Source organism: Poecilia latipinna, unplaced genomic scaffold (genome assembly GCF_001443285.1).
Source record: "Poecilia latipinna isolate Pla-1442-1.1 unplaced genomic scaffold, P_latipinna-1.0 Scaffold1589, whole genome shotgun sequence".
Classification (NCBI taxonomy): domain Eukaryota; kingdom Metazoa; phylum Chordata; class Actinopteri; order Cyprinodontiformes; family Poeciliidae; genus Poecilia; species Poecilia latipinna.
Window position 1 is genome coordinate 118,267 of NW_015114205.1, and position 15,901 is coordinate 134,167.

Sequence of the window (15,901 nt, forward strand, 5' to 3'; positions counted from 1 at the left end):
ATGCAGAAAGTAGTTTCTGGATGGTAAGTCAACAACAAAACAGATTAAACACGCTGGAGTTCAGTTTGGGTTGCTAACTCAAGTTAAAGGGGGAAAAACTTGTTATTAAACCTGTTGTGACCTTAATAAGCTCATGAAAGTATTTGGGTCAATTTCTTTAGAGGTTTTATAGGGTTTCAAGTGGGACTTTACAGAACATCTTTACCTTGTTTGCCTCTCTGAGGGAAGAAAACAGTTTGAAGCTCAGCATAGTCTGTAGAGCTCTCACCACAGTTTACAGTGGTGAACTCTATCAAGTGTTTACTTAAAGTAAAAAAAAAAACTGACTCAAATTTTAAACTTTGCAAACAAATGATGTGGTTAGGGTGTGTTTCTTTCACATAGGGCTCCTGGCCAAAGCCAAAATGTTTTCAAACTATAACGATCTTGTAAAGGCTGTACACACTTTTATAACTTTGAGACTGGACTTAACAAAATACCCTTCATTTGGCATAAACTAGTCTCTACTAATTCACGTCCAAACCATACAGAATGCTGCTAACAAACTAAGAAGCACAATCAGCTTAGGATTGATTTTAAACTTCAGATTCTGGAATAAACTTCTACTAGAAATAAGACTGACCTCTGACCTAGGACTCTTCAAGACTCTGACATTTTTTATTATTTGACTGTCATTTCTGTTTTATTTTATTGTATTAATTGTAAAGCTGTGTTTAACTTTGTGGTTTTTGTAAAGAGCAATACAAATAAATGCATTATTATTATTGTTATCATTATTATTATTATTATTATTATTATTCATAAAATAGCATCTCTATGACTTAGTTCTGATTCAGTATTTGCAGATATTTCTGTGGAAAGTAATTTCAGATAATTTGTGAGAAATTTGCCTATTCACAGATTTTCTTTCCATTGAGCATATCTAAATTATTCAAAAGGAAAAATTTCTTTCACTGCTCTGAATACTAAGAGTCTACTGCACTGATTTTTCGGCTTCATTTTTATTTTCTCTAATTTTTTTAAATCAATAGTAAAAAATAAGGTATAGTAACCCACATAATATGAGGTAATTAGTGGGTCCAGGACTGTAATGTGGTCATCTTGATTAATTAATGACACAATTTGTAACGCATTAAACATTTTATTTAATCACAATTTATTTTTTGCATGCAAAAGTTCTAAGCGGAACGCTTTTATTAGGTTTCTGGTGTGCCTATAAATCTGACGCACAAGAGACATTTGCAAAGAAACAACAAAGCAGCTTCTCTTGGCCCACTGGGAGTTAATATTGCTTCAAAAAACGATTTAAAGGGAAGTTGGAAAGACTACTATTGTGTTGAAGTTGTGCTAAAAGGAGTTAGCATATCAGCAACATTATCCATCCATCCTTTATCCTACATGGTTATCCCTAGTCGGGTCAGGAGGGGAGCTGGTGCCCAGCTCCAGGGGTCAACGGCGGGGTACACCCTGGACAGGTTGACACTTCAGCAAAATTATTCAATCCTAAAATAGCATCGCAATGCTAAACATGATGCACCAGCACAGACGTCCCCAATGCTAAAAATGATCAGGGGTTCCTGAAACACGGGAAAGCTGAATGGGCATAATAGGACTTTGCACCAATCAGATAGAGGAATAACCTAAATAACAGATTAAAAGCAATAAATATCTTTGTTGTTCAGCTCAGTTGTCTATTTATTCAATAATTTAGCAGCAAAATGGGTTTTTAAATTGAAACTGTTGCTCATTCTATCAAAAATTAATTACAGAGTCAGAAATTAACTGGATTTAGAATCTTAATAGCATCCCACCACTAATAATTATCACACAAAACATAAGCCCTACCATTATCTTGATAACAACACCCTTCAGTGCGGAAGTATGTAGTGCAGCAAGAAGACTCAAAAGAAGCAGAAGTAAGAGTAAAACTCAAAGCTTCAACAGAACAGAATAAAGGAGAATCTGATGAGGACTCACTATGCTGAATTTATGAATAAATGGTTGGAAATCAACTGAGAGAAAATGGGGTATCGGCTCTCTGAACCTTCTGGTTTCGTATAAAAGCCATTCATGGAATAAACTTTCTGAATGTTTTGCTAATTTAAATTTAGACAAAAAGTAAACCTAACTGCTTTCACTCAGAGTTTTGTTGATCTGATGGATCTTTACACCTTCTGTTTGGATTTTCTTTTACTGATTTCTAAAGTTAGGAACTTCCAAAGGTATATATATATTTAAAAAAAATCACAAACTATTGCTAAACCAGAATCTTATCTTAAATCCTGTGAGGACTCAACGGGTTCCAACGCGTCAGAACCTGCAGCTAGATCTGCTGACGCCTACTTACGCCCAACTGATTCTCCTCCATCACTTCCTCTATCCACCAATCATCTCCACCCAAAACCCCACCTCTGCCTCCTCCCTCCTCCTCCTCTTCCTCACCGTGCACTCCATCTCCTCTGGCTCTGGTTTGATCTGTACTGAGGGCATGTCTCTCCGGCCTTGGGCCTCCTTCTCCTCTTCCGTTTCCTCCTGCTTCACCCTGACGGTGAGCGTCCCCACCTCCTTCGGCTTCTCCTCTTCCTCGTGCGGCGGCCGAGGCCCAGTAGCCAGCTCTTCCTCCTCCTCCTGCTCTCGTCGGGCGGAGGGGGGCGGAGGTGAGGATGGTGGCTGCCGGGTCACGGCGCTCTGCTTGGCCGGGCTCCTCTGCTTCTTTCGGGCACCAGCAGCACTTTTCTTCTGCTTTGGAGTCGACTGGCACTGAGGAAGAGGAGGAGAGGCAGACGATTAGTTAGGCAGAGGAAGGTACAAATTGTGCAGAAGATGCAGAGGACAGGAAGGGGGAGAGAGGGGAGGAGGAGATAAGGAGGAGAAGAAGGGGGAGGGGTCAGAAGAAGGTAAAGAAAAAAGTTTGAAGCCACAGAAAGGGGGTGAAAAATAGGAGAAAACTAAGAAAAAAAAAGAAAAGGTAGAAACGAATCTGTAAGCTGGAGTTTAAAGGCAAAAGAGCTGATAACAAGCTTTACCTCCTCTCTAAAAATCAGCCAGAAGAGGGCTCACACACACTCACAGTTTTTAAAAAAAGAGGGGAAATTTAAAGCTAAAGTAAAAGAAGAGAGCAGAGAAGAGAAGAGGAGACAGAGAAACAAAGGCCTAAATCCTGAGGCTGACACTGAGGGAATGAGAACGAAAGAGAAATAACAGACAGAGCAGGGAGGAGTAGCCGTGAACTGACCCCTCCCTCCCTTTCAGTGGCAGGCAGGCGGACACACCCTTTTCTGGAAGCCAAGCTGCAACACACACACACATTCAGAGAGCGACTGGGGAGTGCCAAGGCAGAGGGACGTAAGCGCGCGCGCACACACACACACACACACACGCACGCACACACACACACACACACACACACACACACACACATTCAGGAGGAGAAGCAACACACCCCAGTTCCTCTGGATTACTCTGCTGTCCATTTCCTCTTCCTTTATAAGTTAAAATATCAGAAAATCATCAGCTCTCCCACAAATTATCAGGAAGCAGAAACTTTTGACGAGTAAAGCCCAAAAAGATCAACTTCAAGGGTTTTGAGATGAATTTGTCTACAGGTTTAGGAAATAGTTGGCGTTTAAACGGTTTACTTTTACTTCTACTTCAATAAAGCAAAGTTTCCTCTTTTATTCTGTATTTCTCAACTATATCACATGGACACAGGACAAGATACAGATAGTTGAAGTTTCTCCTGAACAGGCTGGGGAAAATCCCAGCAAAGAAAGGGGAAAAGGAAAGAACAAAAAAAACAAGCACAAGGATGAGTTTTAACATCAGAAGACAATTTATGCCAAAGAGTATTCATACCCTTTAAACTTTTTCTAATGCATCTAAAATCTTGTTGAAAGAAAGTCATAGGAAGTCCTGTTTGCCACAATGTATATAAGAGAAACAGCAAACATGTTAAAGGAGGACTAAGAACAGAATGAAGCTTTTTGGGGGTCTACAAAACACTGGGAAACTAACACTTCATCTGCTTTAATCTAACTCCAGTAAATTTGCCTAGGAAGTCCGATTTGTTAGGGGAGGTCTGAATTCGTAATTGAACTCTGATGAGGACCAAAAATCGAAAGCAAGTCTTGATTCAGTTGAAGTAAACTGTGATGCGGTTTGAATCAAAATGTGAACTCCAAGTGGATTGGAGAGCGCTCCAAAAGCAGGAAATGGACTAAAGTACAGGGCATTTTGGGTAAATAAAACCAAAACAAACACACAAATTTGCCACTAACAGAAGAAACAGTTCATGGTCTTATACTAAAAACAAAGGAGAAATATTACAACCAATAAATTCTGGTGCTACTCCATTTTTCTTTACATTTCATGAAGGAGGAAGTTTTTATGTCGTCTTCTTGAGTGATTCTTGGTGCAGCTCCTGGTACAGGGCGGAACAGGTTTTTCAAAGCTCACAGCTTTAATCAGTATAGTTGTGCCATTTTAGTTGGTGCTGCAGGTCACAACCCCTGCTTGGACTTTTAAAACATGCTGACTTGTCTAATTTCTGTTTCGCTTCCCTATAATTTCAGCTGATGCTGGTGTGAATACAGCTACAGGCCTGGTTTCTGAGTAATAAATGAATAACCTAATATTGTAAGGTCAGCACGTTCACAGACATACGCTTTATACAAAAAACACTGTCTTGGTGCATTCAGACCATCCATACTATAAAGCATCTTATGTTTAAGTGCAAGCAAGGCTAAACTGGTTGCATCTAAAGCAAAAATGTTCAATCTGTGATTTGTAAAAGCCTACTAACTGCATGCATAGAGGCTTATTTGTAAACTAACTTTTCTGGTTGACCAGTTTGCTGCGTTTTTCCTGGATCCTGTGAGCCTCAACCATGGTGCTGAGTTTTATGCTGGTATGCTACCCAGCCCCAACAGATTCCACAGTGAGGTGGGGCCTTAGTTAATCAGGCCGGGTGTGGCTGTAAGCACCGCCCCGCTCACACTCATGCAGAGAACACACACAAGTCCCCCTCCCCAGGTCCATTGTGACCAGACAGAGCCCCCTCTGTGTCTCTAAACAAAGGTAAATGCAGCTTGATGCTTTACCTTCCCCCCAAACCAACAACACAACCCACAAATGGACTATGTCTGATATTTCACTGGACTCCCATAGAATAAAGTATATTTTTGGTGTGAAAAACAAATGACTTCTTAGGAATGAAATCTCTCATGTTAGCATTTTGCCCTAGAATTAAACGTGATACAGAAAGTTATTTCAAAGAAAGTAAAGCATGCTGATTGTGTTGCTTCTATAGCAACACAACCAGGATGTACGTATCACTGCATCACAATGACATGACTTCATCTATACTGGTATGTGTTTCAGTTCTGCTTCCAGGAAGTTTGAACATGAAGGTAAAAAAGGCTTCAACTATTTGTGATCAGATTTTTTTACCCTTTGCAATTTGTTTGGATGACAAGATTTCAAAAATGACAAGATTTCTATTGTAAATTTTTAGTGACTAGTGACATCTCATCTACCATTCATCAGGCCCCAGTACATCCAGTTGTACCAATGGCAGATGACAAGATAAAGCTCTAGCTAGACAATCAAACTAGACTCAGTGAGATAAGATCATTTGCAGATTGAAAAGTAAACCGTCTACTGCATTAAAACTACAGTATGTGAACTTTCTCCAGGCTAAACTGGATTTTTTGTTAAGCAGAAATTGCGTTTTAAAAAACTCAAATATACTTTTAGTAAAGTAACACCAGTTACCTGTAAAGGGTTTAGGTAAATATAACTTTTTTTAAAGAAAGTTTAAAATTGCTGATACAAGTTTTATCCCATCTACTTTAAATGTTAAATTCTCATTATATTAACCTCATTCTATCCCGGTGAACTTATGAACTGTAGAATCCAGTAGGATTGTTTCCTCAGATGTAACTCCATATATTAAAGGTATTTGTCTCATGCCAATGCCTCCTGTCTAACTAATGTTAAACTGCTAATGCTATATGTCTAATTTAAGCTAATGTCTTTTACTGACCACTGCCAATAACTGTCAGACAAATGCTAAAATGATCTGCTATTTTTCCAACTCTAGCTAAGTTGTCTATCTAGCTCAAGTTAATGCCATCCGTGCAACAACTAATAAATATCTAACTAAAGGTATTGCTCTCTATCTTACATTAATCCTATATGTTTACTTAGTCTAATGGTATCCAACTTGCTAAAGCTAATGCTATTTTTTTCAACTAATGCTAATGCTAATTGAATCTAATGTGGCCTCGCTAACTAAAAATAATGCTGTCTACCTGATGCTAATCCTTTACGTCTAAAGCTAAAGCTATCTGTGAAACTAGAGCCATTATCTTTCTAGCTGAGGCTATGTGTTTAATGCTAACCCTTAAAATAATGCAAATCTTTTCTGCCTGAAATCAAAAGCTGAAGAAAATATTGTAACTTGTCAAGTTTATTTTTGTATTTGCAAGGTTAAATTAGACATATTGAAGTGATTACTGATTATATCAGTTGCTGTGAAAGCTGTGTTGGTGAATTAATCTACATGAGGCCATTGCTATATTTGGTGTTTTGTTACATTTAATGCAACAAAACACATTTCAAGTTGATTAAAAACATAATCTATAAATAATTAAATAATGAAGTAGCTAATTTTACAAAAAAAAAGCACATAAAGTAATGGAAGAGTAGAATGTGTGTACTTAACAAGCAAATCTTTTTATTTTTTGCTCCCCCTCCCCTCCATCCACCCTCTCACACACACACACACACACACACACACACACACACACACACACAACTGAGCCTGCTTTGGCAAATAAAATTTAAAGATAGTCTGGAGACTTGGATTGAGGTTTATCTGCAGTCATTTACAAGACACTGAGGGCAACATACAAGTGTCACTACTCATGTGTAATGAAAACAGTTTAGAGCTGATCAGGGCAACCCTTGCACAATAAAAAGGAACAATTGAAAAGAAGCTAGAGCACCTCTGAATATTAGTCCCTTCAAAAATGTTTTGGATTTAAAATCTGCATGGTGTAAACATAACAGGATCAAATCCGATTTGTGAATAATAATTGAGTGTTTAACTTAAGTCTGTCTGGCTTTCTAGATAGATGAGGTTAAGTGTTTAATGTGAACACTAAAAGAAGAGATTTCAAGTCAGCTGGATGGCATTTCAGCTTACAGATCACACGCATGTTCTCACTGAAAACAGGTCGAAGCAAACACTGAGAATCTTCAGCAAATCCAACTTGATCCACATCTGTCCTCCGACAAGGCAGTAGAGGGGAAGGAGAGCACCGAGGGGGGCCCAAGAGCTAGATCTGTGTGTATGCGCATGAAGAGCAGCACTAACGAGTAGCGATAGTGAGAGACTGTGGTAAGCCTATGCGCATGTTGTGTGTATAAATGAGGACTGACAAGATGCTTGTGTGTGAACCCCCCACCCAGGAGCAGGGGGTCCCACTGTGGAGTTCCAGGAATAAAAAAGGGTGGGGTGGGTGTGACCCTGTCAGCCTCTGATCCCACCACAGGAAGTTGGGATGGGGGTAGCTGGGATGAGGAGGACTGCAGGAGAAAAACAGAGAAGGCCGCAGATTTTCTTCACTTCTTTATCTGTCACTTCTTGGCTAAAAAGGTTTTTGCACACTTACAAATATCTTCTGTTTTTTTCAGTTTTAAAGTGGCAGTATTATGTATTTTCCATGCACATTGTGCTTTTTTATAGCACAGTCATGTAACTGTTATCTTCATTTATCATAAAAATGCTATATATATCAAATATTACATAAAATAAATTTGATTGTGCAATCTGTGTTGAAATTGGGCCTCTGTCTCTTTAAAAACTCCTGCTCTTTCTGAAACTTCAGGAAATCATACCAACATGTCTTCTCTATTAACCCTTTAGCAACATTTTTACCAGCATTGCTCAGCATTGTATAACAAGTTCAGCAGCTGCACAATTCTACCCCGGTGTTTGCCAATTGCTGCTGGCTAGTCTGAAGGAGCTACTTAACATGTGCCAGAAAGAAAATAAATTCCCCAAGAACTTTGAGAAAAATACTTTTTGAAAAAAAAAATTGAAAGTGTGCATCCTGTCACATCCGCCATACAATTAACACGGCATTTCAGAAAAGGGTTGCAACAAACATGATGGAGGTAGTCTGATGGTCCAGCTGCTTTGCTTCATAAATGGCTAAAAACAAAAACATGTTCATTCAGTATTAAAAATATGCAGATGTCAACTAGATCCTGCATCTTAGATATGTCAAGAAACAAGCTTAATCCAGAGAGGCTCCTCAACCAGGACTTAAAGAGTCCTGACAACGTCCTGGTGCCAGACACCACAGGACTTCCCCCGAGGTCTCAACTCCATGCCCCAATGGATCAGGGCTGATTTGGCAGCACAACGGGGGCACATATGTTAAAGACAATGCATGTTGACTCTGATCTTTGCATGCTCAAGCAAATGCTGCTTTCTCATTCAGTTTTATGAATGGAGACTGATGAAAGAAAGGCAAAAGCCAAAAACAAAATCATCACTCAAAACTTTGGGGATTGAATTTTGTCCATAAAGTGGGGAATATAAACCCTTCTGGTTTGATAATATAACACTACAACTCACACAGACAGGTTGTTATTAACCAGTACCAGTCCAGGGTGCCTCCATTAAGGAAAGAAAATGCTCTGTCAGAGCTGTGGTCTGTGGCTCACTGACTGTAAATACTTGCTCTACAGTAGTATTAACTAAGAACAGAAAAAATAGCAGCCGGCCATTTTTTTTTGTATTTGCTATCGAGAAAGATTAGAGAATCCATATGTAATGAGATTCAAGTCTCAGACCTCAAGCACAAATTAAGTCTGGAGTCTTTAGAGTGTAAGGCAACAAGGTCTTTGTGACTTAAATGCGTCTCAAGTCTAAACCTTACGGTAGATTGACAAAGCAGATTGCCTGTATGAGCAACATACAGGCACTTTTTGCCTGTATGTGACCCATTTTTCAAATCAGTCTGAACGGCCAACTTCTAAACTTCTCACTCACCCATAAATCTGATTTCCCATATGTGGTGCTAAACCAAATACATATCCAATAGTTTGTAAAGGTCATGTCACATCCAACGTTTTCGTTATTGACATGAGACATGTTTCATAATTCTGCTCCGCAAGAACCCAGACGCAGTAAACTGGGAAGTAAGCAAAGGCTGAATGTTATAATTAGGAAAATTATGAAAGAAGCCTGTGTCAATGAAGTGAATCACATCACAATCCCACCACTCCTGGTTCCGACTTCGCATCCAAACAGACTTCTCTACAGAACTTGCATTATTAGCTTTGTTCGTCTTGCCATCATCTTGTGACAATAATGTTGACTCCATTTCTGAATAACTCTAAAAATCGATCCAGAGTCGGCAGCATCCATTGTTACTTTTGAAAGCAATGCACTGTTGTGTGGCGTCTACAGAATTAAGCATCAAGACTTGTTGTGTGAAAGTAGCCGTAGTCCCAAACTCTGGTCTTACATACATTTTATCGGATAAATAACTCCCTCTCACAGGCAGTGTAAATATTCCATATTGTATTGGGGATGAGTGTGTTAGTGCTTTCAGGTTGACATTAAATTAGCATGTTTAATATGACTGAAAACTGCAGAAAACATTTTTTCTAGAAATAGCTCCTCCTGGTGGAAACCAAAATCAGTACAACTGTTAAATTTTAAGTCAACTCGCATACAGTATTTATTTAAAGGTATTCATCTGTATTTTTATTTATTTTTTTATAGTAACAAAAACAAACTTAATAGGGATGAAGTTGCACTGACCCAGCAACTGCAATAGCTCAACCAAAATGGGCAAAAACTAGCGGTTGTAAAATAAACTGCATGCAATAATCATAGCAAATAATAAAGTGATTATAATAAACTACTCTTTAGCGACTAATTTTAGCTGTCACAAATCAACACAAGTCGACAGTGTGTCAAAAATAACACGGAGCACTGGCTCTGTCTGGGCTTCATAACAGGCCAATCTCCACATTTTTTAAAACCTATTTTTATCCACTGAAGGCTGGCTGAGCGTGAACTGAACGCTCTGCTTCATCCTCATACGATCCCACACATTCACACCCGCTCAGAACAACCAGTCTGTTGCTGCAAAGCTGCAAAGATCTGATGAGAGCTCAGAGTCATACTGCAAGTTTGTGACAGAAGTTTTTTCCATTTCCGTTCTGTGCTCTATAGTCTGGGTTTTAAACCCTTGCTCAACTCTGTTCTCATGAATAATTTTTAGCGTCATGCAGAGCAGTTGGTAATGAAATTAACTGCATGTTTAAGCCTTATTTGATGAATTTTGCAGATGAAGAGGAAGGATACTAGTGCAAAAAAAAAACAAATTTTTTTTGCAGTGCACGAGCCAGAGAGGGTGGGACTGGGAGACTATCTGGGTCAGCGCTCCCTTCGTGTCGCTGCTGCCTCTCTACAAACCCCCTCCGGCTTTGTGTGTTGTGCGTGCGTGAACGTGTGTGCACGTGTGGGTTGGGAGGGGGGAGGGTGGGACTACCCCAGTCAGCCGCTGCGTTCATGCCCTCACTTCGTTCCCATGCATGCTTGCATATGCGCACATCTTTCACTTGTGGTCATGGGTTTCTTGAAAAAGTTCTCAAAAAGAAACACATTCACAGGCACCTGGACACAACATCTGCACAGAAAATAATTTGGTTTCCATTTCTCTTTCTGTATTCAGCTGCTGCTGGGGAATCCTGTCATTTTACGATACTAAAAGAGGAAAATAAATGACCAAACAAGACGAAAGGATTTTCCCTCCTAATAACGGCTTTTTTTCATTCCACTGGGGGTTCAATCTAAGTTCACAGCACTGCTAAACATCCTGCAATACAATTCACAGATGAAACAATGTCTCAGTTTATCATGAACCTCAACGTTTACGCAGCCAACCCTCATAGTAAGTTAGATTTTATCATCCTCGGGTTTGCTTATCCACAAATCAAAAGAGGCAGAAGTGAACAGGTGCAACTAGAGTCCCAGGTTGATTATTCATTGACTAGTAATGGGGAGTGTTGGTGTAAAAAAAAAAAATACTTCTCTTTCACAAACACCCTTTGCTGGTTGGTTGGCTTATATTTTTGTTCACGGTGCTCCAACATAGCGTGACTTTAATTTGAATAAAAAGCTTCAAAGCCTGAGCACCTCTCGGTTTAAGAACAAAAATCAAACTGCAGACGCTGAAGCTGGCAATGTTGCAATAGATGTTGGATTTCTTCAAGCTATTGGAGGTATGTTTTCTACAAAGTAAAAAATAGGTCAGGTCTGGGCTATGGTGAACAGAAATTAAGTAAACACTTGCAAAAACATAAAAAACTGTAGTTTGCTTGAAATATACAGCTATTGATTATCCAGTCTGCCACTTGGTGGTGCTTATTAAACTTTTATTCTTCGAAAACTGTCTTGTGGTACAACAGGACATTGTACCTGTAACTCTCACATTACAATAACACCAACATAAAACAATCAGACTGAGACTTTTGGAACATCATTACTGCAAAGGCGTTCTTGGACTCAGAGCCAATCAACACATTTCAGTTAAAATCCAATCATTTTATGCTAATTGTTAGTTTTTCCCAATACTTGTTAAAAAAAACTGCAGCAGTTATTCTCCTGGCATCTAAGTTGTTAGAAAACAATTTTTGCATACATTATCGTTAGCATCCTAGAGCTAACTTCAGTTATATTAATGCTTAAGTTAGCATGCTAACAGCAACAAAATGCTGTTGTTGCTAACACTGAAAGGCTAATTTTTATGTATATTTCGTACAGTCCAAACTTCCACAAAAAATATTACCAGTCATGTCTCTATCATATCAGTCATTACTCAAAAACAGCTTTAGGTGGTGATAATTGTATTCTAGGTAGTCCACATGTCAAACTGAACCAGATTTGTTCAGAATTTCCGATAAAAGTGATTGTCTGATATTTTTGACTACATACTGATATGTATTTTAACCTTATTTAAATTAAATAAAGTGTTGCATTTAAAGGATTGTTTTCTTCATTTATTCTTTAAAGTCACTATATAATTGTCGAGTTGTGACAACAAGGTTCAGTTTTCTGAACGGGTCGTACTTTGGATAGAAGAGGACATGCACCAGATTAGTCTGCTGGAGGACAGGGAGGTCAGTTTCCATTGGTTTCCAGCTGAGGGTCCAAACATTGCACAACTCCTGTAACTGGAGTCCCTAACACACACACGCACACACACGCCAATCACACACATCTATGCCCCTCCCTGCGTGGCCTCAGCCCTGAGACGCAAAGGACAAACTTCTTCGTTCAAGACCAAGGGTGTGAAGAAAAATCTAGCAAAACTCACAGCCTGTGCTAGCTATCATGGTCACAAGGTTTTGGCTTGAGAGTCCTTGATCTCAAAAAGTTAACATACAAATTTACAGAAGGTCATTACTTTAGCTCAGCAAATCCTTCCCCTCCCCGTCTCAATTTTCTTCCTCCTTTTGCCCTCCCTCACTTTGTGCTGTGTGTGTGTGTGTGTGTTTGCAAGGGTGGGGTTTGGTTAATAAGTGACATGGATGAGATGGGCAGATGGGTGGTGGCTGGTTGGCTGCAAGAGTACAAAAAAATACTTCACTAAAATACCAAAACCTCAATGTAGCCCCAAATATTTAATCTTTTTGGAAGTTAAGTCTCTTGGAATTTCCAAAAGGTCCTGAAGACTTCATCTAGATTTATATTGTTCTGTCAGGAATTCAGGGAAAAATTAGAAGCATTTCAGCCTCTAACTCACAGACTGAAGGTTGTTCATTACATGTGAGACAACTGGATACAGTAATCAAAGTAAATGAGGAATATAACCTGCAGGTAAATGTGCTCAGGAATTATATGCTTAAGGGATATGCAAGGACTTAAAAATGATTTTTGGAACATTAACATTAAGCAGTTCTTCCCCAGCCAGATTTGTCTCCATGTGCAGTACTTTCTCTTTTGGTACAAGCCACACCTATCCAGGTACTGTGCGCAAGGGATTTGACATTGACAACAGACTGCATTCGTTGATTGGCTGATAGAGCGAAGGCAATACTTTTAAACTCCTTAAAAACATCTCAAGCACCATTTTCAACCCAGATGAGGACATAGTATGTGATGAGATGCAAATAAATTATTTCTACAATCAACTTTTAAGCTCCAAACTTTTTATCAATTGTGGCAGAAGAGAGCATGCAGCATCAACTGGATGGGGCAGCTCGCATCCAACAAGAGAAACTGGCTGCTGAAGGGTACACGCAAAATGACATCATCGGAGAATCAACCACAGTTCCTGCACGCTCATGGTCCACCCAAGTTCCCACATTCCCACCAACATAGTGAGGAACACACTGCCAACGGAGACACACCCTACTCAGCTACAACCAAACCAGACATTAACCGGCTAGAGTGAGACGTGACAATGGAGAAGGGGCTTTGAAAAGTATGTGTATGGTGACCTCACAAAAGTTTGTTGGGGTTGAAATCAGAATGACAGGCAGGTTGGGCATGGAATCGGCGTAGGTTTTTTTTTAGAAAAGATTTAAAAAAAGAAAAAGAATTACAGGCAGATTGTTCTATCCTGTCCTCTCCCACACTATGGATGTAGTCTCTTTTGAACCCTGCTTGGTGTGAGTGACCATAGTCATCTTAGAGTATAGAGATCGGAGGGATGGGATTTCCACTGGTTGTTGAGGCTCATTTCAATAAAAGTCTTGTTTTTCAAGTTGGGAAGACTGTGTTTGCCTCCTTCAACAGTTGCTCAGCATTGGAGGAGAGGAGATGCTGCTATTCAACACAAAAATACATTTTCCTTATGAATGCCCACTAATCCATCACCTATATTGCATGTAATTGCAGGGTTGCAGAGGGGGCTGGTCCCCATCTCCAGCAATCGATGGGCAAGAGATGAGGTACACCCTGGACAGATTGCCAGGGAGTCTTTGTGTTGTAACAGGACAACACAAAGACACAAACAAGACAAGCAGCCACACACACACTCATACATAAGGTACATTTAGAGACTAATTAACTTAACAGTCATGTTTTTGCACTGTGGGAGGAAGCCAGACTACCTGGAGAAAACCCAAACGTGCACATGGGGAAAAAAACTAAATGCTGCACAAATGTGACATCATTTAAAGTTTTTAAGTAGATGCTAATGCCACACCCAAGAAAGCTGGTTGAAGAATGGGATGAAGAGTGTGTGACCAGGCAAAGGAGAGAAGAAGCCAGGCTATTGAAGCTGTGTACAGTTCTCCAACGTTTGAGGACCCTGTTTGTTGAATGCTGAACTGTTGAATCACCTATATGTGCTGTTTCTCCAGCACATAACCATCCAATCCAATAAACAAGAGTCAATAGTGAAACAAGTTGTAATAAATGCACATCGCAGCTGAAAAATGCGTCATTATGGTCTTTCACATTGGTTACGTTTTGATGCTGTTGTAGTCAAAACCAAAAAATATGGGATAGGTCATACGCCAGTTGGCTTTCACTTTCAGAGTTTTAATGAAGTGGAGCAGCAAGAATGTCTACAGAAAATATAACCAGTTTTGGTTTTCTTTTCAAGTGAAGTTTGCTTTCATACACACACCTACAATAATCCAGAGATGAACAGGAAGGAAGTGGTTCTTTAATAATGCTGTATATCCAAGAAATGCTTCAAACTAAATTATTGTCTTGTATTTTTATGCTCTTAATCTAATGTATATTCCACATTTCTGTTGTAGAAAACTCTTATTGACAAGTTCTGAACAACGTTGCTTATATTTTTTTTTAGTAAAGTTTCTATTTTCATGTGGGTCTCTGTGCACATCAGATCTTTCAGTATTTTTGCACAGAATACAGAAATAAAAAACAAACATGCCTAAGTATTGTTCTGTTTATTAAACATTTATTTTTACATTTTATTTATTATGCATTTCTACTCACACATCGCTTTGCTTCTTATACTCAGGAATTTCACTCAAAAGGGACAAGTAAATGAATATTATATTAAATTCTGATCTGAACACATCATGATTAACCTTTTTTTCATAAGATTCTTGCAATTATGAACTATTTTTTAATGAGAAGTCGGAGAAAGTACCAACATGATCAAGGTTTCATCTGCCTGTATGTGGTGTAACGCAGTCTTAACTTCACTATTGTGTGATAAGATTGTTGTGCTAGATTATTTATTTATTTATCTATATCACCAAAGGATTTAAAATTTAGGGAAATAGAGTTCCGAGATGTTATTTTTCATGTAACTGAGCACTCTTAGTTTAAGTCAACATTGGCGTGAGACCAACAAATTCTGTAAATCTTTTGAAATTGATGTGCTATAAACGGGCTTGTTGTCATGCATGTTGGATGTGAATTGATTTGAATTCCATTTCTTCAGTATTACACATGATTTATTTTCAGGGCACGTTACAGAAACTTTATCAATGTCTCTACTGCTGGAGTATAAATGTAAAAACCTCTATGCAACTTGATATTTTCTGCATAACTTCATACTTCATTCAGATGAGAAATCATTTCTAACATCAGCTCCTGCAATACGCAGCAGAAAAAAGGTGAGCAGACACTCATTCTGGTTACGTCACAAGGCTGATAAAGTCCCAAATAGCACAGGAACTACAACAGGGCTACTTCTGCTTCACATCGAGCCACACAGAACCAACTTATCTCAGTCCTTCAGCCACTCCCTGACAGTTTCATTCCCTCCACCCCTGCATCAGCTGAGAACAGTGCAACAACGCCCCTTAAAGGGCCACGGTCCCCTTCAGAGGGGGCTTACATCCCAGGAAGCGGAAAGTTCGAGGTGAGCCGATGGTCTGAGAG

General features: G+C 39.2%; 1 protein-coding gene across 1 annotated transcript in view; it reads right to left on the reverse strand.

The window, feature by feature from the left end:
- Positions 1 to 2,760, reverse strand: part of klf8 (Kruppel like factor 8) — a gene marked incomplete at its 5' end in the record, with an annotated part of 32,670 nt that extends 29,910 nt beyond the window's left edge. The window contains one exon of the mRNA XM_015058996.1: positions 2,443 to 2,760. Within this exon, the coding sequence (XP_014914482.1) occupies positions 2,443 to 2,760 (318 nt within the window). The remainder of the gene's footprint in view (positions 1 to 2,442) is intronic.
- Positions 2,761 to 15,901: the final 13,141 nt, after the last annotated feature.